General features: G+C 41.9%; 1 protein-coding gene across 3 annotated transcripts in view; it reads right to left on the reverse strand.

The window, feature by feature from the left end:
* unm_sa1614 (un-named sa1614) overlaps positions 1–21,779 on the reverse strand; it is a 64,289-nt gene that overhangs the window by 21,758 nt on the left and 20,752 nt on the right. For all 3 annotated transcript variants that reach the window (XM_061984726.2, XM_061984725.1, XM_061984727.2), the window contains exons 13-24: positions 20,184–20,232; positions 19,825–19,991; positions 13,167–13,300; positions 12,886–12,977; positions 7,395–7,578; positions 5,599–5,684; positions 5,147–5,262; positions 2,131–2,198; positions 1,852–1,959; positions 1,482–1,755; positions 1,257–1,421; positions 1,141–1,192 (exon numbers count right to left, since the gene is read on the reverse strand). In XM_061984726.2, coding sequence (XP_061840710.1) covers positions 1,141–1,192; positions 1,257–1,421; positions 1,482–1,755; positions 1,852–1,959; positions 2,131–2,198; positions 5,147–5,262; positions 5,599–5,684; positions 7,395–7,578; positions 12,886–12,977; positions 13,167–13,300; positions 19,825–19,991; positions 20,184–20,232 — 1,495 coding nt within the window. The remainder of the gene's footprint in view (positions 1–1,140; positions 1,193–1,256; positions 1,422–1,481; positions 1,756–1,851; positions 1,960–2,130; positions 2,199–5,146; positions 5,263–5,598; positions 5,685–7,394; positions 7,579–12,885; positions 12,978–13,166; positions 13,301–19,824; positions 19,992–20,183; positions 20,233–21,779) is intronic.

Consider the following 21,779-nt stretch of genomic DNA (forward strand, 5'->3'; position numbering starts at 1 on the left):
GCTGCTGGTCCACTAATAGTACTAACCTTTAAAAGTTAATTTTACTAATTTTCATTCATTACTAGTTTCAATGTAACTGTTTTTATATTGTTTTACTTTCTTTTTTATTCAAGAAAATGTTTTTAATATATTTATCTTATTTTATTTTATTAATTTTTTTTAAAAGTACCTTATCTTCACCATACCTGGTTGTCCAAATTAGGCATAATAATGTATTAATTCCACGACTGCATATATCGGTTGATTTTGGTATCGGTTGATATCGGTATCGGTAATTAAAGAGTTGGACAATATCGGAATATCGGATATCGGCAAAAAGCCATTATCGGACATCCCTAGTTTTAATACATTTGCAAAATAAATACAAAAAATCACATTGTCATTATGGGGTATTGTGTGTAGAATTTTGAGGACAAAAATGAATGTATTCCATTTTCTAATAAGACTGTAGCATTAAAAAATGTGGAACAAGTGATGTACTGTGTATAGAAGAAAAAACAATTTGTTAATTTTGAAACATTTTCCGTAAAAGACGCATTGAGGCTAAAATAATGATTTATTCCATGACTCAAACCAATTCATCGATAGATTAGTCGATTACTAAAATAATGGATAGCTGCAGCACCAAGACTACAGTTGTACTATATTCCAATGTTTCAAACAACATTTTTCATCAAAAAGTCTGTTATTCTTTTGAAAAGGCATGTTAATGTTCAAATTGTGCTGCCAGGCACCGATTAAAAAGATTTCATTTTATTTTGAAGTTTTGCAGTAAGACTTTTCTAACGAGCTGAGTCACAGCACCAATAAAACTCGAATCCAAAAGGTACTACATACTTTTATACTGCACAGTCTGCCCTGCAGTACATCATTTGTCTACTGGAGGTTAGCACAGCACCAATAAAACACATACCCCAAGGTAGTATATACTGTTATACTGCAGTCTGCCCTGCAGTACACTATTTGTCCACTGGAGGTCAGCCCAGTAACAATAAAATTCATACCCCAAGGCACTACATACTTTTATACTGCACAGTCTGCCCTGCAGTACACTATTTGTCCACTGGAGGTCAGTGCAGCACCAATTTATTTCCATTTTGATCACACCTTTAAGAGCGAGTGATGGCGGATTATACTCACACGCAGGAACCTGGACCGCTGTAGACCCTGGCACAGGCTGCAATCCCATAATCTGAGCACACACAGACAAGTCATGACTCGGGTCACACAAGAGGTGTGGACGTGTGCCGCATTACCGTGCTTGCCGGACTCGGAGGAGCTCCTCTGGTGGCGCGCTGCCACCGGGGGTGTCGTCTTCCTGTTTCCTGTCAGGGGGAGGAAGACCTCCTCCTCTGGCTCCTCATCCTCCTCGCTGGGCCCCTCCCTCCGACCCGGCGGAGGAGGCGGAGGAACAGTGGGAGCTGCGAGAAGACAAAGTCAAAATGAGCTTTGTGTTTTGGGAAGCTCGTAACACGCCTCACCTTTGACCCTCGGGGGGAGGGGTGGTGCGGGGGAAGAGGGCGGCGGCGGAGGGGGGCTGGCTGCCGAGGGCGGGGGCCGGGCGTGGTGCTCCATGGCCATGGCCAGCCTGCGCCCCACGCTCAGCAGGCCGCTGCCGCCTCTTGCCGCTGGGGCGGAGCCTGCTGGTGACGCAATGCATGATGGGAGGTGGGTGGAGGACGAGAGCCCCGAGAGGAAGGGGCGTGAGGGGAAGGAGAAGGAGGACGAGGAACGCTCCTTCTTCACGGGACCGTTCTGGGAGGAGAGTCAGGAAGCCATTTTGTTTCATTCAGCGAGTGTGTGCCCCACTTCCTACCTGCCACTGCCTTCGGATGCTGTCGCCATGGTTACCTTGTCATCGAAGTCGTCGTCGCTGTCGTATACGTCGTCGTGACGGAGCCTCCACTCGTACTCCACGTGGACGTGATGGTCGAACTGGTTGGACTGGGCCTGTTGCAGCTGCAACGTGCACACACACACACACACACACACACACACACACACACACACACACACACACACACACACACACACACGCGCGCACACACACACACACGCGCGCACACACACACACACGCGCGCACACATGTGAGCATGAGGTGAAGAAGAGTAACAAGTGTATGAACTCACCAGTGCCTCACAGTGGTGATACTTCAACCTGCGACTCACATCCAGTGCTGTCTCTCCTAACTCATTCTCTGTTCAACACACACAATATATATATATATACTGTTACTACTGATGTGTGTGTACTACTATTGTGTTACTAATTACGTGTGTGCAATACTGTTGTGTTACTAATGATATGTGTGTACTACTATTGTGTTACTACTGATGTGTGTGTACTACTATTGTGTTACTACTGATGTGTGTGTACTATTATTGTGTTACTACTGATGTGTGTTTACTATTATTGTGTGTGTACTACTAATGCGTGTTTACTACTATTGTGTGTGTACTACTGATGTGTGTGTATTACGTATATACTGTTACTACTAATGTGTGTGTACTACTATTGTGTTACTACTGATGTGTGTTTACTACTATTGTGTGTGTACTACTGATGTGTGTGCACTACTATTGTGTTACTACTGATGTGTGTGTACTACTATTGTGTGTGTACTACTGATGTGTGTTTACTACTATTGTGTGTGTACTACTATTGTGTTACTACTGATGTGTGTTTACTACTATTGTGTGTGTACTACTGATGTGTGTGCACTACTATTGTGTTACTACTGATGTGTGTGTACTACTATTGTGTGTGTACTACTGATGTGTGTTTACTACTATTGTGTGTGTACTACTGATGTGTGTTTACTACTATTGTGTGTGTACTACTATTGTGTGTGTACTACTGATGTGTGTGTACTACTATTGTGTTACTACTGATGTGTGTGTACTACTATTGTGTTACTACTATTGTGTGTGTACTACTGATGTGTGTTTACTACTATTGTGTGTGTACTACTGATGTGTGTGTACTACTATTGTGTTACTACTGATGTGTGTGCACTACTATTGTGTGTGTACTACTGATGTGTGTGTACTACTATTGTGTTACTACTAATGTGTGTGCACTACTATTATGTTACTACTGATGTGTGTGTACTACTATTGTGTGTGTACTACTGATGTGTGTTTACTACTATTGTGTGTGTACTACTGGTGTGTGTGTACTACTATTGTGTTACTACTGATGTGTGTGTACTACTATTGTGTGTGAACTACTGATGTGTGTGTACTACTATTGTGTTACTACTTATGTGTGTGTACTACTATTGTGTTACTACTATTGTGTGTGTACTACTGATGTGTGTTTACTACTATTGTGTGTGTACTACTGATGTGCGTGTACTACTATTGTGTTACTACTGATGTGTGTGTACTACTATTGTGTGTGTACTACTGATGTGTGTGTACTACTATTGTGTTACTACTAATGTGTGTGCACTACTATTATGTTACTACTGATGTGTGTGTACTACTATTGTGTGTGTACTACTGATGTGTGTTTACTACTATTGTGTGTGTACTACTGATGTGTGTGTACTACTATTGTGTTACTACTGATGTGTGTGTACTACTATTGTGTGTGTACTACTGATTTGTGTGTACTACTATCGTGTTACTACTGATGTGTGTCAACTACTATTGTTTGTGTACTACTGATGTGTGTGTACTACTATTGTGTTACTACCGATGTGTGTGTACTACTATTGTGTTACTACTTGTGTGTGTGTGTGTGTGTGTGTGTACAACTATTGTGTGTGTACTACTGATGTGTGTGTACTACTACTGTGTTACTACTGATGTGTGTATACTACTATTGTGTGTGTACTACTGATGTGTGTGTACTACTATTGTGTGTGTACTACTGATGTGTGTCTACCACTATTGTATTACTACTGATGTGTGTGTACTACTATTGTGTGTGTACTACTGATTTGTGTGTACTACTATCGTGTTACTACTGATGTGTGTCAACTACTATTGTTTGTGTACTACTGATGTGTGTGTACTACTATTGTGTTACTACCGATGTGTGTGTACTACTATTGTGTTACTACTTGTGTGTGTGTGTGTGTGTGTGTGTGTGTGTGTGTGTGTGTGTGTGTGTACAACTATTGTGTGTGTACTACTGATGTGTGTGTACTACTACTGTGTTACTACTGATGTGTGTATACTACTATTGTGTGTGTACTACTGATGTGTGTGTACTACTATTGTGTGTGTACTACTGATGTGTGTCTACCACTATTGTATTACTACTGATGTGTGTGTACTACTATTGTGTGTGTACTACTGATTTGTGTGTACTACTATCGTGTTACTACTGATGTGTGTCAACTACTATTGTTTGTGTACTACTGATGTGTGTACTACTATTGTGTTACTACCGATGTGTGTGTACTACTATTGTGTTACTACTTGTGTGTGTGTGTGTGTGTGTGTGTGTGTGTGTGTACAACTATTGTGTGTGTACTACTGATGTGTGTGTACTACTACTGTGTTACTACTGATGTGTGTATACTACTATTGTGTGTGTACTACTGATGTGTGTGTACTACTATTGTGTGTGTACTACTGATGTGTGTCTACCACTATTGTATTACTACTGATGTGTGTGTACTACTATTGTGTGTGTACTACTGATTTGTGTGTACTACTATCGTGTTACTACTGATGTGTGTCAACTACTATTGTGTGTGTACTACTGATGTGTGTGTACTACTATTGTGTTACTACCGATGTGTGTGTACTACTATTGTGTTACTACTTATGTGTGTGTGTGTGTGTGTGTGTGTGTGTGTGTGTGTGTGTGTGTGTGTGTGTGTGTGTACAACTATTGTGTGTGTACTACTGATGTGTGTGTACTACTACTGTGTTACTACTGATGTGTGTGTACTACAATTGTGTGTGTACTACTGATGTGTGTCTACCACTATTGTATTACTACTGATGTGTGTGTACTACTAGGATGTGTGTGTGTGTGTGTGTTCAATTTTGTGTACATCGACTCGCAAGAGAGAGAGAGCATCATCTCTGTTTATTTATGTATTTATACGTGTGTCTCCGTGTGACCCCATCATGTGTGTGTGTGCGTGTGCGTGTGCGTGTGTGTGTGTGTGTGTGTGTGTCTTACTGATGTGTGTGTTGGCTCTGGCCCTCAGCAGCAGCTTGACACAGTCACTCTTGTTGTGCAGACAACTGTAGTGCAGAGCTGTGTTTCCTGCCACCGTCTGCACGTCCACGTTGGAGCTAAACAAGAATCAAAGAGAATCAAACAAACAAAGAATTGAACAAACACACAGACAAACAAACAAAGAAATAAAGAAGCAAGCAAAAAAAAACACAAATAAAGAATCAAACAAACAAAGAAGCAAACAACAAACAAAGAATCGAACAAACAAACAGACAAACAAACAAAGAGATAAAGAAGCAAACAAACAAACAAACAAAGAGATGAAGCAAACAAACAAAGAGATAAAGAAACAAACAAACAAACAAACAAACAAAGAGATAAAGAAACAAACAAACAAACAAAAGTCTGTCAAGTCATGAACAATTGTTGGTGTGAAAGTGGGGCACACTGACCAGTTCTGGGCCAGGAAGTCCAGGATGTGCAGAGACGTCCTGTCAGCCAATAAGACGGCCAGGTGTAGGGCCGCCTCCCCCTTCTCCTGTTGCCATGGAAACACATGTTGATTTCTGTTTTCACTTGCTTGCTTTTCCTTGGCCAGTCCTGCTTAGTTGTCATGGCAACAGAGGACGGCGGGACCGTCTGAGCACACCTGGTGGCACTCACTGCAGGCTAATTACACTGATTGACTACATCTGTTCACGATTAGCCCCCTTCTTAGTGTTCCTGCCATGTCCTTTAAACTGACATTGATACAACGTTGTTTATACGTACGTGTCCTTTAAACTGACATTGATACAACGTTGATTATACGTACATGTCCTTTAAACTGACATTGATACGACGTTGATTATAAATACATGTCCTTTAAACTGACATTGATACAACGTTGATTATAAATACATGTCTTTTAAACTGACATTGATACAACGTTGATTATACGTACGTGTCCTTTAAACTGACATTGATACAACGTTGATTATACGTACGTGTCCTTTAAACTGACATTGATACAACGTTGATTATACGTACGTGTCCTTTAATCTGACATTGATACAACGTTGATTATACGTACGTGTCCTTTAATCTGACATTGATACAACATTGATTATACGTATGTGTCCTTTAAACTGGCATTGATACAACGTTGTTTATAAATACATGTCCTTTAAACTGACATTGATACAACGTTGATTATACGCACGTGTCCTTTAAACTGACATTGATACGTTGATTATACGTACGTGTCCTTTAAATTGACATTGATACAACGTTGATTATACATATGTATCCTTTAAACTGACATTGATACAACGTTGATTATACGTATGTGTCCTTTAAACTGACATTGATACAACTTTGATTATACGTACATGTCCTTTAAACTGACATTGATACAATGTTGATTATACGTACATGTCCTTTAAACTGACATTGATACAACGTTGATTATACGTACATGTCCTTTAAACTGACATTGATACTACAACATTGATTATACATTAAACTGTACGCTACTTTGTATCAGAAATGGCAACAGCAGAGGATACATGTGCATGTACGAGACCCACAACAAGAGGGTAGCGACAAAGATGAAACTTACTAACTACAACGTCGGACTACAATGGTGGACTCGTGCAAATATTTTTGGGTAAAACTTTACCATATATGGAGATGTCAGTGGATTTCAAATTTCTGGGACTTATTCAGAGCCCAACTCGAAACAGGCACCAAGGTCCAAGGTAGGAGAGGTTGCTTTTGCATACTAGGAACTCTGGACCCCAACACTACATACTTGTATGTGAGACAGTATGTAAGATATTATGTGATACTACATACTAGTATGTGAGATAGTATGTGAGATAGTATGTTAGACAACATACTTGTATTGGAGACAGTATGTGAGACAGTATGTGAGACAGTATGTGAGACAGTATGTGAGACAACATACTTGTATGTGAGACAGTATGTGAAACAGTATGTGAGACAGTATGTGAGACAACATACTTGTATGTGAGACAGTATTTAAGACAACATACTTGTATGTGAGACAGTACGTGAGACAACATACTTGTATGTGAGACAGTATGTGAGACAACATACTTTTATGTGAGACAGTATGTGAGACAACATACTTGTATGTGAGACAACATACTTGTATGTGAGACAGTATGTGAGACAACATACTTGTATGTGAGACAGTATGTGAGACAACATACTTGTATGTGAGACAGTATGTGAGACAGCATACTTGTATGTGAGACAGCAGGGGGTGGCTGAGCTCAGTGCGCTGGGCGTAGACTTGGATCAGGCGGTAGATGTCACAGGACTTGGTTGCCTCTTGCAGGATTGTCAGTGCCGTGGAGGAGCTGTGACTCCGCCTCACAAAGTGAACTTCCTGGTACTTAGACTGAATGAAGTCTTTACGCTCCGTCCTGTACACACACCACATAGTACATGTAGTACTCATATACCACTGTGTGTATACACATACCGTATTTTTCGGACTATAAGTCACAGTTTTTTTCATAGTTTGGCCGGGCTCCAGTGCAACTTATATATGTTTTTTTCCTTCTTTATTATGCATTTTCGGCAGGTGCGACTTATACTCCGGTGCGACCTATACTCCGAAAAATACGGTATATGTCTTACATGTGGCTGTGTAGTACTGATATACTACTGTATGTATACATGTATGCGTCTTACATGTGGCTGTGTAGTACTGATATACGACTGTTTGTATACGTGTATGCGTCTTACATGTGCCTGTGTAGTACTCATATACCACTGTGTGTATAAATGTATACATCTTACATGTGTACTGATATACGACTGTATGTATACGTGTGTGCGTCTTACATGTGGCTATGTAGTACTGATATACGACTGTATGTATACGTGTGTGTGTCTTACATGTGGCTGTGTAATATTGATAAACGACTGTATGTATACATGTGTGCGCATTACATGTGGCTGTGTAGTACTCATATACCACTGTGTGTATAAATGTATACATCTTACATGTGTACTGATATACGACTAAGTATACGTGTGTGCGTCTGACATGTGGCTGTGTAGTATTGATATACGACTGTATGTATACGTGTGTGCGTCTTACATGTGGCTGTGTAGTACTCATATACCACTGTGTGTATACATGTATACATCTTACATGTGTACTGATATACGACTGTATGTATACGTGTGTGTATTTTACATGTGGCTGGGTAGTACTGATATACGACTGTATGTATACGACTGTATGTATACGTGTGTGCGTCTTACATGTGGCTGTGTAGTACTGATATACGACTGTATGTATACGTGTGTGTATTTTACATGTGGCTGGGTAGCACTGATTTACGACTGTATGTATACGTGTGTGCGTCTTACATGTGGCTGTGTAGTACTGATATATGACTGTATGTATACGTGTGTGCGTCTTACATGTGGCTGTGTAGTACTGATATAGGACTGTATGTATACGTGTGTGCGTCTTACATGTGGCTCTGTAGCACTGATATAGGACTATTTGTATATGTGTGTGCGTCTTACATGTGGCTGTGTAGTACTGATATACGACTGTATGTATACGTGTGTGTATCTTACATGTGGCTGTGTAGTACTCATATACCACTGTGTGTATACACGTATAAATCTTACATGTGTACTGATACACCACTGTATGTATACGTGTGTGTGTCTTACATGTGGCTGTGTAGTATTGATATGAGACTGTGTATATATGTGTGTGTGTGTGTCTTACATGTGGCTGTGTAGTATTGATATGAGACTGTGTATATATGTGTGTGTGTGTGTGTCTTACATGTGACTGTGTAGTACTGATATACGACTGTATGTATACGTGTGTGCGTCTTACATGTGGCTCTGTAGCACTGATATAGGACTATTTGTATATGTGTGTGCGTCTTACATGTGGCTGTGTAGTACTGATATACGACTGTATGTATACGTGTGTGTATCTTACATGTGGCTGTGTAGTACTCATATACCACTGTGTGTATACACGTATAAATCTTACATGTGTACTGATATACCACTGTATGTATACGTGTGTGTGTCTTACATGTGGCTGTGTAGTATTGATATGAGACTGTGTATATATGTGTGTGTGTGTGTCTTACATGTGGCTGTGTAGTATTGATATGAGACTGTGTATATATGTGTGTGTGTGTGTCTTACATGTGACTGTGTAGTACTGATATACGACTGTATGTATACGTGTGTGCGTCTTACATGTGACTGTGTAGTACTGATATACGACTGTATGTATACGTGTGTGCGTCTCACATGTGGTTGTGTAGTACTGATATACGACTATGTATACGTGTGTGCGTCTTACATGTGACTGTGTAGTACTGATATACGACTGTATGTATACGTGTGTGCGTCTTACATGTGGCTGTGTAGTACTGATATACGACTGTATGTATACGTGTGTGCTTCTTACATGTGGCCGTGTAGTACTGATATAGGACTGTATGTATACGTGTGTGTCTTACATGTGGCTGTGTAGTACTGATATACGACTGTATGTATACGTGTGTGCGTCTTACATGTGGCTGTGTAGTACTGATATAGGACTGTATGTATACGTGTGTGCGTCTTACATGTGGCTGTGTCGTACTGATATACTACTGTATGTATACGTGTGTGCGTCTTACATGTGGCTGTGTAGTACTGATATAGGACTGTATGTATACGTGTGTGTCTTACATGTGGCTGTGTAGTACTGATATAGGACTGTATGTATACGTGTGTGTCTTACATGTGGCTGTGTAGTACTGATATACGACTGTATGTATACGTGTGTGTGTCTTACATGTGGCTGTGTAGTACTGATATAGGACTGTATGTATACGTGTGTGCGTCTTACATGTGGCTGTGTCGTACTGATATACTACTGTATGTATACGTGTGTGTGTCTTACATGTGGCTGTGTAGTGCTGATATACGACTGTATGTATATGTGTGTGTGTCTTACATGTGGCTGTGTAGTGCTGATATACGACTGTATGTATAAGTGTGTGTGTCTTACATGTGGCTGTGTAGTATTGATATGAGACTGTATATATATATATATGTGTGTGTGTGTGTGTGTCTTACATGTGACTGTGTAGTACTGATATACGACTGTATGTATACTAGGGCTGCAACAACTAATCGATTAAATCGATTAAAATCGATTATAAAATAGTTGGCGATTAATTTAGTCATTGATTCGTTGGATCTATGCTATGCACATGCGCTGAGGCTACGTTTTTTTTTTTTTTTTTAAACCTTTATTTATAAACTGCAACATTTACAAACAGCTGAGAAACAATAATCAAAATAATAGGGGTGTAACGGTACGTGTATTTGTATCGAACCGTTTCGGTACGGGGGTTTCGGTGCGGAAGTGTACCGAACGAGTTTCCACACGGACATATCAAGTAGCGCACTGCACGTTGTGTAAACAATACTCAAAATGCCGGACATTTGAGGCATTTATGAAACTCCGCCCTGACAGCTCCGCAAAAGAGGACATGTCCGGTGAAAAGAGGACGTATGGTCAGTCTATCGTAGCCCGTTAGCTGCTAGCATGCTAGCAAAAGAGGACTAGCGGCGATCGGTTTCACCAGACGTGAAACCGAGCTCGGTCCTGACCATACGTCCTCTTTTCATCGGACATGTCCTCTTTTGCGGGGCTGTCAGGCATTTTGAGTTAGGGTTGCGTGTATTTTCAATATACGTTCAGGGTTAAGAAGGTTGAAAACACAACAAATTGTGCGTGCAGCAGCATTGGTGAGGGAGGGGCAGAGACAGAGAGAGCGAGAGAGTTGTGATAAATGCGCATGCGTCGTCAGGCTCTGCTTTTTATCCATACATTTATCAGATTTAATTTTTTATTATCTATAACAGGGGTGTCAAAAGTGTGCATTTTTGTAACATTTTCCTTGTTTTATTTGGCAAGTTGAAAGAACATGGTGCCAGTATGCTGTTTTTTTTCAATAAAATACTGGAAAAGATAGAAATGTAGTTTGTCTCTTTTATCCGATTATTAAGCGATTAATCGTAGTAATAATCGACAGATTAATCGATTATCAAATTAATCGTTAGTTGCAGCCCAAATGTATACGTGTGCACCTTACATGTGGCTGTGTAGTACTGATATTCAACTGTATGTATACGTGTGCGCCTTACATGTGGCTGTGTAGTACTGATATTCAACTGTATGTATACGTGTGTGCGTCTTACATGTGGCTATGTAGTACTGATATACCACTGTATGTATACGTGTGTGTCTTACATGTGGCTGTGTAGTACTGATATACCACTGTATGTATACGTGTGCGCCTTACATGTGGCTGTGTAGTACTGATATTCAACTGTATGTATACGTGTGTGCGTCTTACATGTGGCTGTGTAGTACTGATATACCACTGTATGTATACGTGTGCGCCTTACATGTGGCTGTGTAGTACTGATATTCAACTGTATGTATACGTGTGTGCGTCTTACATGTGGCTGTGTAGTACTGATATACCACTGTATGTATACGTGTGTGTCTTACATGTGGCTGTGTAATATTGATGTACGACTGTATGTATACGTGTGTGCGTCTTACATGTGACTGTGTAGTACTGATATACGACTGTATGTATACGTGTGTGCGTCTTACATGTGGCTGTGTAGTACTGATATACCACTGTATGTATACGTGTGCGCCTTACATGTGGCTGTGTAGTACTGATATTCAACTGTATGTATACGTGTGTGCATCTTACATGTGGCTGTGTAGTACTGATATACCACTGTATGTATACGTGTGTGTCTTACATGTGGCTGTGTAATATTGATATACGACTGTATGTATACGTGTGTTCGTCTTACATGTGACTGTGTAGTACTGATATACGACTGTATGTATACGTGTGTGCGTCTTACATGTGGCTGTGTAATATTGATATACGACTGTATGTATAAGTGTGTGCATTTTACATGTGACTGTGTAGTACTGATGTACGACTGTATGTATACGTGTGTGCGTCTTACATGTGCCTGTGTAGTACTCATATACCGCTGTGTGTATACACATATACGTCTTACATGTGTACTGATATACCACTGTATGTACACGTGTGTGCGTCTTACATGTGGCTGTGTAGTATTGATATAAGACTGTATGTATACATGTGTGCGTCTTAAATGTGACTGTGTCGTACTGATATACGACTGTATGTATACGTGTGTGCGTCTAACATGTGGCTGTGTCGTACTGATATACGACTGTATGTATACATGTGTGCGTCTAACATGTGGCTGTGTAGTACTGATATAGGACTGTATGTATACGTGTGTGCGTCTTACATGTGGCTGTGTAGTATTGATATAAGACTGTATGTATACGTGTGTGCGTCTTACATGTGACTGTGTAGTACTGATATACGACTGTATGTATACGTGTGTGCGTCTTACATGTGGCTGTGTAGTACTCATATACCGCTGTGTGTATACACATACGTCTTACATGTGTACTGATATACCACTGTATGTACACGTGTGCGTGTCTTACATGTGGCTGTGTAGTATTGATATACGACTGTATGTATACATGTGTGCGTCTTAAATGTGGCTGTGTAGTACTGATATAGGACTGTATGTATATGTGTGTGTGTCTTACATGTGGCTGTGTAGTATTGATATAAGACTGTATGTATACATGTGTGTGTCTGTCTTACATGTGGCTGTGTTGCGAGGGCTTCATTGATGGACTCAGCAGGTTTGCCTCCAGTATTTCGTTGAAACCGGAGTTCCCAACGTTTCTGGCCAACTGAGGGAGAGATTTCAGAATCACAATTCCAACTTTGACCACAGCGTCAGTTGCCATGTCCAGTGGCGCTTTCCATCATTTTCAGCAGACTGCATTGCAAAATAATGACCCCCCCCCCCCCCTTCCTCTCACGTGAGACCCACCCAGGAATGGCACCATATGAATCTTTCCGCCTGGAAAATGACGTACCAGCAGATCGGAGGTGCCCAGACTGTCCAGACTGAGAGACTGAATCCTGGAGACGTGGACGCCCATCTCTCTGTGGACCCCGGAACACTCGATGCAGGTCAAGATGCCCAAGTTAGTCGACACCCATCCAGGGTCTGCAGGGGGACAAATGAGGACGTCTTTTTCAGACCAAACTAGTCTGCTTCCAAAGTCCATTCCTCAGGGTTCTGTAGTGATCATCAAATCTCATTCCTTGCTTTTAATTCCACTCGTGATTAGCTAACAGCATGTGTGATTTCACCACATTGACTCGTGATTAGCTAGTAGCATGTGTGATTTCACCACATTGACTCGCGATTAGCAAATAGCATGTGTGATTTCACCACATTGACTCGTGATTAGCAAATAGCATGTGTGATTTCACCACATTGACTCGTGATTAGCTAGTAGCATGTCTGATTTCATCACATTGACTCGTGATTAGCTAACAGCATGTGTGATTTCACCACATTGACTCGTGATTAGCTAGTAGCATGTGTGATTTCACCACATTGACTCGCGATTAGCAAATAGCATGTGTGATTTCACCACATTGACTCGTGATTAGCAAATAGCATGTGTGATTTCACCACATTGACTCGCGATTAGCTAGTAGCACGTGTGATTTCACCACATTGACTCGTGATTAGCAAATAGCATGTGTGATTTCACCCCATTGACTCGTGATTAGCTAGTAGCACATGAGATTTCACCACATTGACTCGTGATTAGCTAACATCATGTGGGATTTCACCACATTGACTCGTGATTAGTAAGTAAGTAAGTAAAGTTTATTCTTCGGTCAATGGTCAACAAAAAATAAACAAACAGTTGTACATTCATAGATTGAAAATGAAAATGTTACAGACCGAAAGGGTTTAGGCTGAAGTTGAACACTTATAGCGCCTAACACTATTAGCAAATAGCATGTGTGATTTCACCACATTGACTCGTGATTAGCAAATAGCATGTGTGATTTCACCCCATTGACTCGTGATTAGCTAGTAGTACATGAGATTTCACCACATTGACTCGTGATTAGCTAACATCATGTGGGATTTCACCACATTGACTCGTGACTCGGTTTACATTCCGACACTAGTCACTTCCGGTTCCGGTTCACCGTGCGTGACTGCTCGCTGACTGCTCGCTGTTTCGAAAAAGCTAAGTATCGTTCTATTTGTGTGCTTTTAAATTGTTCTGCAGCTTTCTTTATTACTTTCTCAACATATTTAGTAGTACTATTTAACTTGCAAATCACCCGATCTCTGTCTCTCCACCCCTCCCGCAGCTAGCTAGCAGCTAGCTGCTAAGCTAACGAAGCTAGCGCGGAGAAAGGCGTCGCCGGGCGCCGGTCAGAAGGAGTCTACTCCTGCACACCGTGACCAGGACTTCTCGGAAGACAGCAGGAACTTCACTCGGTGACAGAAAACACCGTGAGTATGGCTTCCTGCGCGTCTTGCACCTTACTCACGGAGAGGCTGGCTCTGCTAGAGGGCCGTGTCCGCCAGTTAGAGCAGAGTAATCTCGTAACTTTAGATGTTGCGGACACATCTGCTAGCGTTAGCTGTAGCGAGCTAACTAGCCCAGCCTGTAGTAGTCCTAAGCGGCCTACAAGCTACGGTGTACCGGTTGAGACGCATAATAGATTTAGCTCTTTAGCTAGTCCTACACCCCAGTCTACCGGGAACCACACCTTAGTCATAGGGGACTCCATCACCCGAAACATAAAGCTTAGCAAACCAGCCACAATTAAGTGCATCCCAGGGGCCCGAGCACCTGACATAGAGGCTAATCTTAGGGAGCTAACTCGCAACAGGCCTAGTAAACACGTACGACAGGCTAATCGCACCACTAGTTATGCGAATATAGTTGTACACGTTGGCTCCAATGACACTAGAATGAGACAGTCAGAGATTACAAAGAGAAACATAGCCAGGACTTGTGATCTCGCTAGAAAGATGTCCAGGCATCGAGTAATTGTCTCTGGCCCCCTGCCTGCGAGAGGCAATGATGAGAGATATAGCAGATTAGTCTCGCTTAACAAGTGGCTGGCTAGCTTCTGTAGACAACAGGGACTAACGTTTATTGATAATTGGCCCTCTTTCTGGGGCAAACCAGGCTTGCTGATGAGGGACGGCCTTCACCCTAACCAGGAAGGCGCCATCATCCTGTCTAAGAATATAGACTACTGTTTAAGTCACATTTGACTAACTACACTAGAGCAAGCCCGGTCACAGGCAATTACAGAGCCTGCTAGTCCGGGTGAGGAGTCAGTTAAGCTAGAACTAGCCAGCACCAGGCTGGATAATTCCTGTACGCATAGCAATTTTCTTAGAATAACACACAACTCACATAATGTGTTTTCTGTTGTGAATGTGTCCGGGGTAGATATGCATTCTACTGAGGTGGCAAATCATGATGCGTTCAGTCGATCGCAGCATCAAGCAAACAATCTGAAAATTCCCGTCGTATCAATTCCTAGATATGGTCGAAACTATTTAAAGTGCACTACGTATAATAAACGCAACATTATTAATATTTCTACTACGGATAATTTAAACAAAAACTCGTCAAAACAGCCCAATACTTATAATATGGGCTTTTTAAACATAAGATCATTGTCTCCCAAAACGTTATTAGTTAATGAGGTCATTAGAGACAACAATCTTAACGTCATTGGTCTTAGCGAAACCTGGCTCAAACCAGACAAATTTTTTGCGCTAAATGAGGCATCTCCTCCTAACTATACGAATGCGCATATTGCCCGTCCCCTTAAAAGGGGTGGGGGGGTCGCATTAATATACAATGAAAACTTTAACCTTACCCCTAACCTAAATAATAAATACAAATCGTTTGAGGTGCTTACTATGAGGTCTGTCGCACCGCTGCCTCTCGATATGGCTGTTATCTACCGCCCCCCAGGGCCCTACTCGGACTTTATTAATGAATTCTCAGAGTTCGTTGCTGATCTAGTGACGCACGCAGACAATATAATCATAATGGGGGACTTTAATATCCATATGAATACCCCATCGGACCCTCAGTGCGTGGCGCTCCAGACTATAATTGATAGCTGTGGTCTTACACAAATAATAAATGAACCTACGCATCGCAACGGCAATACGATAGATCTAGTGCTGGTCAGGGGTGTCACCACCTCCAAAGTTATGGTACTCCCGTGTACTAAAGTAATGTCCGATCATTACCTTATAAAATTCGAAGTTCTGACTCATTGTCAACAAACTAATAATAATAATAACTGCTATAGCAGCCGCAACATTAATGCCGCCACAACGATGACTCTTGCTGACCTACTGCCTTCGGTAATGGCACCATTCCCAAATTATGTCGGCTCTATTGATAACCTCACTAACAACTTTGACAATGCCCTGCGCAAAACCATTGATAGTATAGCACCGCTAAAACAAAAAAGGGCCCCTAAAAGGCGCACCCCATGGTTTACAGAGGAAACCAGAGCTCATAAATTATCATGTAGAAAGTTGGAACGCAAATGGCGCGCGACCAAGCTTGAGGTTTTCCATCAAGCATGGAGTGATAGTTTAATATCGTATAAACGCATGCTTACCTTAGCTAAAGCTAAATATTACTCAAATCTCATCCGCCTCAACAAAAACGACCCTAAATTTTTGTTTAGTACAGTAGCATCGCTAACCCAACAAGGGACTCCTCCCAATAGCTCCACCCACTCGGCAGATGACTTTATGAATTTCTTTAATAAGAAAATTGAACTCATTAGAAAGGAGATTAAAGACAACGCATCCCAGCTACAACTGGGTTCTATGAACACAGATACAACTGTATCTACGACGGATACTGCAATACAAAATAGTCTCTCTCTTTTTGATGAAATAACATTAGAGGAACTATTACAGCGTGTAAGTGGGATAAAACAAACAACATGTTTACTTGACCCACTTCCTGGGAAACTTATCAAGGAGCTTTTTGTATTATTAGGTCCATCAGTGCTAAATATTATAAACTTATCACTTTCCTCTGGCACTGTTCCCCTAGCATTCAAGAAAGCGGTTATTCATCCTCTGCTCAAAAGACCTAACCTTGATCCTGACCTCATGGTAAACTACCGACCGGTGTCCCACCTTCCCTTTATTTCGAAAATCCTCGAAAAAATTGTCGCACAGCAGCTAAATGAACACTTAGTGTCTAACAATCTCTGTGAACCTTTTCAATCCGGTTTCAGGGCAAATCACTCTACGGAGACAGCCCTCGCAAAAATGACTAATGATCTACTGCTAACGATGGATTCTGATGCGTCATCTATGTTGCTGCTTCTTGATCTTAGCGCTGCTTTCGATACCGTCGATCATAATATTTTATTAGAGCGTATCAAAACACGTATTGGTATGTCAGACTTAGCCTTGTCGTGGTTTAACTCTTATCTTACTGACAGGATGCAATGCGTCTCCCATAATAATGTGACCTCTGACTATGTTAAGGTAACGTGCGGAGTTCCTCAGGGTTCGGTTCTTGGCCCTGCACTCTTTAGTATTTACATGCTGCCGCTAGGCGACATCATACGCAAATACGGTGTTAGCTTTCATTGCTATGCTGATGACATCCAACTCTACATGCCCCTAAAGCTGACCAACACGCCGGATTGTAGTCAGCTGGAGGCGTGTCTTAATGAAATTAAACATTGGATGTCCGCTAACTTCTTGCAACTCAACGCCAAGAAAACGGAAATGCTGATTATCGGTCCTGCTAAACACCGACATTTATTTAATAATACCACCTTAACATTTGACAACCAAACAATTACACAAGGCGAATCAGTAAAGAATCTGGGTATTATCTTCGACCCAACTCTCTCGTTTGAATCACACATTAAGAGTGTTACTAAAACGGCCTTCTTTCATCTCCGTAATATCGCTAAAATTAGTTCTATTTTATCCACTAGCGACGCTGAGATCATTATTCATGCGTTCGTTACGTCTCGTCTCGACTACTGTAACGTATTATTTTCGGGTCTCCCTATGTCTAGCATTAAAAAATTACAGTTGGTACAAAATGCGGCTGCTAGACTTTTGACAAGAACAAGAAAGTTTGATCATATTACGCCTATACTGGCTCACCTGCACTGGCTTCCTGTGCACTTAAGAAGTGACTTTAAGGTTTTACTACTTACGTATAAAATACTACACGGTCTAGCTCCGTCCTATCTTGTCGATTGTATTGTACCATATGTCCCGGCAAGAAATCTGCGTTCAAAGAACTCCGGCTTATTAGTGATTCCCAGAGCCCAAAAAAAGTCTGCGGGCTATAGAGCGTTTTCTATTCGGGCTCCAGTACTATGGAATGCCCTCCCGGTAACAATTAGAGATGCTACCTCAGTAGAAGCATTTAAGTCCCATCTTAAAACTCATTTGTATACTCTAGCCTTTAAATAGCCCCCCTGTTGGACCAGTTGATCTGCCGTTTCTTTTCTTTTCTCCTCTGCTCCCCTTTTCCTTGAGGGGGGGGGGGGGGGGGGGCACAGGTCCGGTGGCCATGGATGAAGTGCTGGCTGTCCAGAGTCGGGACCCGGGGTGGACCGCTCGCCTGTGCATCGGCTGGGAACATCTCTACGCTGCTGACCCGTCTCCGCTCGGGATGGTGTCCTGCTGGCCCCACTATGGACTGGACTCTTACTATTATGTTGGATCCACTATGGACTGGACTCTCACAATATTATGTCAGACCCACTCGACATCCATTGCTTTCGGTCTCCCCTAGAGGGGGGGGGTTACCCACATATGCGGTCCTCTCCAAGGTTTCTCATAGTCATTCACATCGACGTCCCACTGGGGTGAGTTTTTCCTTGCCCGTATGTGGGCTTTGTACCGAGGATGTCGTTGTGGCTTGTGCAGCCCTTTGAGACACTTGTGATTTAGGGCTATATAAATAAAGATTGATTGATTGATTGATTAGCAAATAGCATGTGTGATTTCACCACATTGACTCGCGATTAGCAAATAGCATGTGTGATTTCACCACATTGACTCGTGATTAGCAAATAGCATGTGTGATTTCACCACATTGAGTCGCGATTAGCTAGTAGCATGTCTGATTTCATCACATTGACTCGTGATTACCTAACAGCATGTGGGATTTCACCACATTGACTCGCGATTAGCTAATAGCATGTGTGATTTCACCACATTGACTTGTGATTAGCAAATAGCATGTGTGATTTCACCCCATTTACTCGTGATTAGCAAATAGCACGTGTGATTTCACCACATTGACTCGTGATTAGCAAATAGCATGTGTGATTTCACCCCATTGACTCGTGATTAGCTAGTAGCACATGAGATTTCACCACATTGACTCGTGATTAGCTAACATCATGTGGGATTTCACCACATTGACTCGTGATTAGCAAATAGCATGTGTGATTTCACCACATTGACTCGTGATTAGCAAATAGCATGTGTGATTTCACCCCATTGACTCGTGATTAGCAAATAGCATGTGTGATCGCAGTCATTTCTTGCTTCTGGACACGGACTTTAATACTTTTCAAAGCCAAAGGCCTCAATTTTTTGCAGAATCCATCGAGCAACCTCGAGTGTTTTTAATGAGTGATATCTAGTCAGGAATGGGTGAAGTTGCCTCTGACCTGGCGCCCCACAGTCACAGCAGCTGCTATTGCCAGGCATTCGTCTGATGTCTTCAGTGATGGAGCGGGTCAGATCCTCCATGCTGCTCTCTGGACCTTCTTTCTTGCCTCCGTCCAGCGCCACCGTCAGGGCTTCCTGTTTGCTGTTGCTAAGCACCGAGATCCAGCTGCTCGTACACACACACACACACACACACACACACACACACACACACACACACACACACACACACACACACACACACACACACACACACACACACACACACACACACACACACACACACACAGTTGAATGGCGTTCACAACAAAGACCGATGGAGACAACATGAGTCCGAGAACAGGTGAATGGGACTTACGCCACACACTGGACTTCATCCTCCGCCAGGAAGTGGTAGGTGCGATTATCTGCTGGACAAAGTGTGTTGTTGTTGTGTATTTTCACACGGTACGTCAAACTTTTCTTAAGATTGTGTTTTCGTATAGCGTCCTAACTAACCTGCTCAGTGGCCTAGTGGTTAGAGTGTAAGCCCTGAGATCGGTAGGTCGTGAGTTCAAACCCCGGTCGAGTTATACCAAAGACTATAAAAATGGGACCCATTACCTCCCTGCTTGGCACTCAGCATCAAAGGTTGGAATTGGGGGTTGAATCAGCAAAAATGATTCCCGAGCGTGGCCACCGCTGCTGCTCACTGCTCCCCTCACCTCCCAGGGGGTGATCAAGGGTGATGGGTCAAATGCAGAGGACGGATTTCACCACACCTAGTGTGTGAGTGACAATCATTGGTGTGACGACCGGGTTGCATGGTGATGCGGGGTTGTTCTCCCAGGAATGCAGACGGGCTTCAGACACAGCATGCAGGTAGGAAAATGATTTATTTAAGGAATAAATCAGACAGAACAAAGAAAAACGTGCTCATGGCACTTAAGGCAAAAACTAAAGGGGGTTATTGTGGAAGCTAGCAGGTACAGAGCAGGAACAAAATCTGTCATCTGTTGTACGAAAACAAACTAGGAAGCCAGACCGACCCACTGGCAAGGCAGGCTTAAATAATGACATTGATGGCTAACAGGTGCGTGTCCGGAAACACACGCGGCAGGTGAAAACAATAAGCAGCCATGGCAACAAACTCAGGTGCACAAAACTAACAGAAAACACAAGTGCCTCGAAAACGTAAACAGAAATATGATCCGGGCAGCGGATCATAACAATTGGTACTTTAACTTTAACTTTTTAACTTTAACTAGGGATGTAATGGTAAACCGTGGTAAAATTGCAGACGGTTAGTAATACCGTTTACATTTTTAATGACCAAAAAAAGGTCATTTATTAATAATGCATTTTAGGCAACATTGCTTACTACCTGGAAACAGAAGTGTCAGAGTGCTGTTTGGTTTTAGAAAACATGGCGGAAAGCAACTCCACGCACCTTGCCGAGTCTTGGAGACAGACTCATTTGTCTCACACTAAAAGTACACAGTGAAACAAAAAAACTATTTGATGTTGCTTTTATTTTGTCAATACATCGTCCTGCTGTAACAGAGCTAATGAGGTGATGAAACATGCAGCTGGTGATGTGTTGTGATCGTGTGTTTATAAAGTCTTTACTATATTTACTGGGATGTTCACTCCTTTAATTCACTGTAAACTGTATCAGTGTTCAAATAACATCAGTACTAACTCAAATGTTTTGTCATCTCATCGAATTGAACACAGGCTGCAAAGATTGTGTATTCGAAGTGGGAGGTGTCACTCCTCTTTATTTTTATTGCACTGAACCACTAGGAGGTGTTGTTAAAGAAGAATAAAGCTTGTTTATTAGACTTTATCTTAGACTTAGATTGTCAGATCTAGTCTTAGATTGGTCAGATCTAGTCTTAGACTTAGATTAGTCACATTTAGACTTAGACTTAGATTGGTCACATCTAGTCTTAGACTTAGATCGGTCACATCT

This window comes from Nerophis lumbriciformis, linkage group LG23 (genome assembly GCF_033978685.3).
Source record: "Nerophis lumbriciformis linkage group LG23, RoL_Nlum_v2.1, whole genome shotgun sequence".
Lineage (NCBI taxonomy): Eukaryota > Metazoa > Chordata > Actinopteri > Syngnathiformes > Syngnathidae > Nerophis > Nerophis lumbriciformis.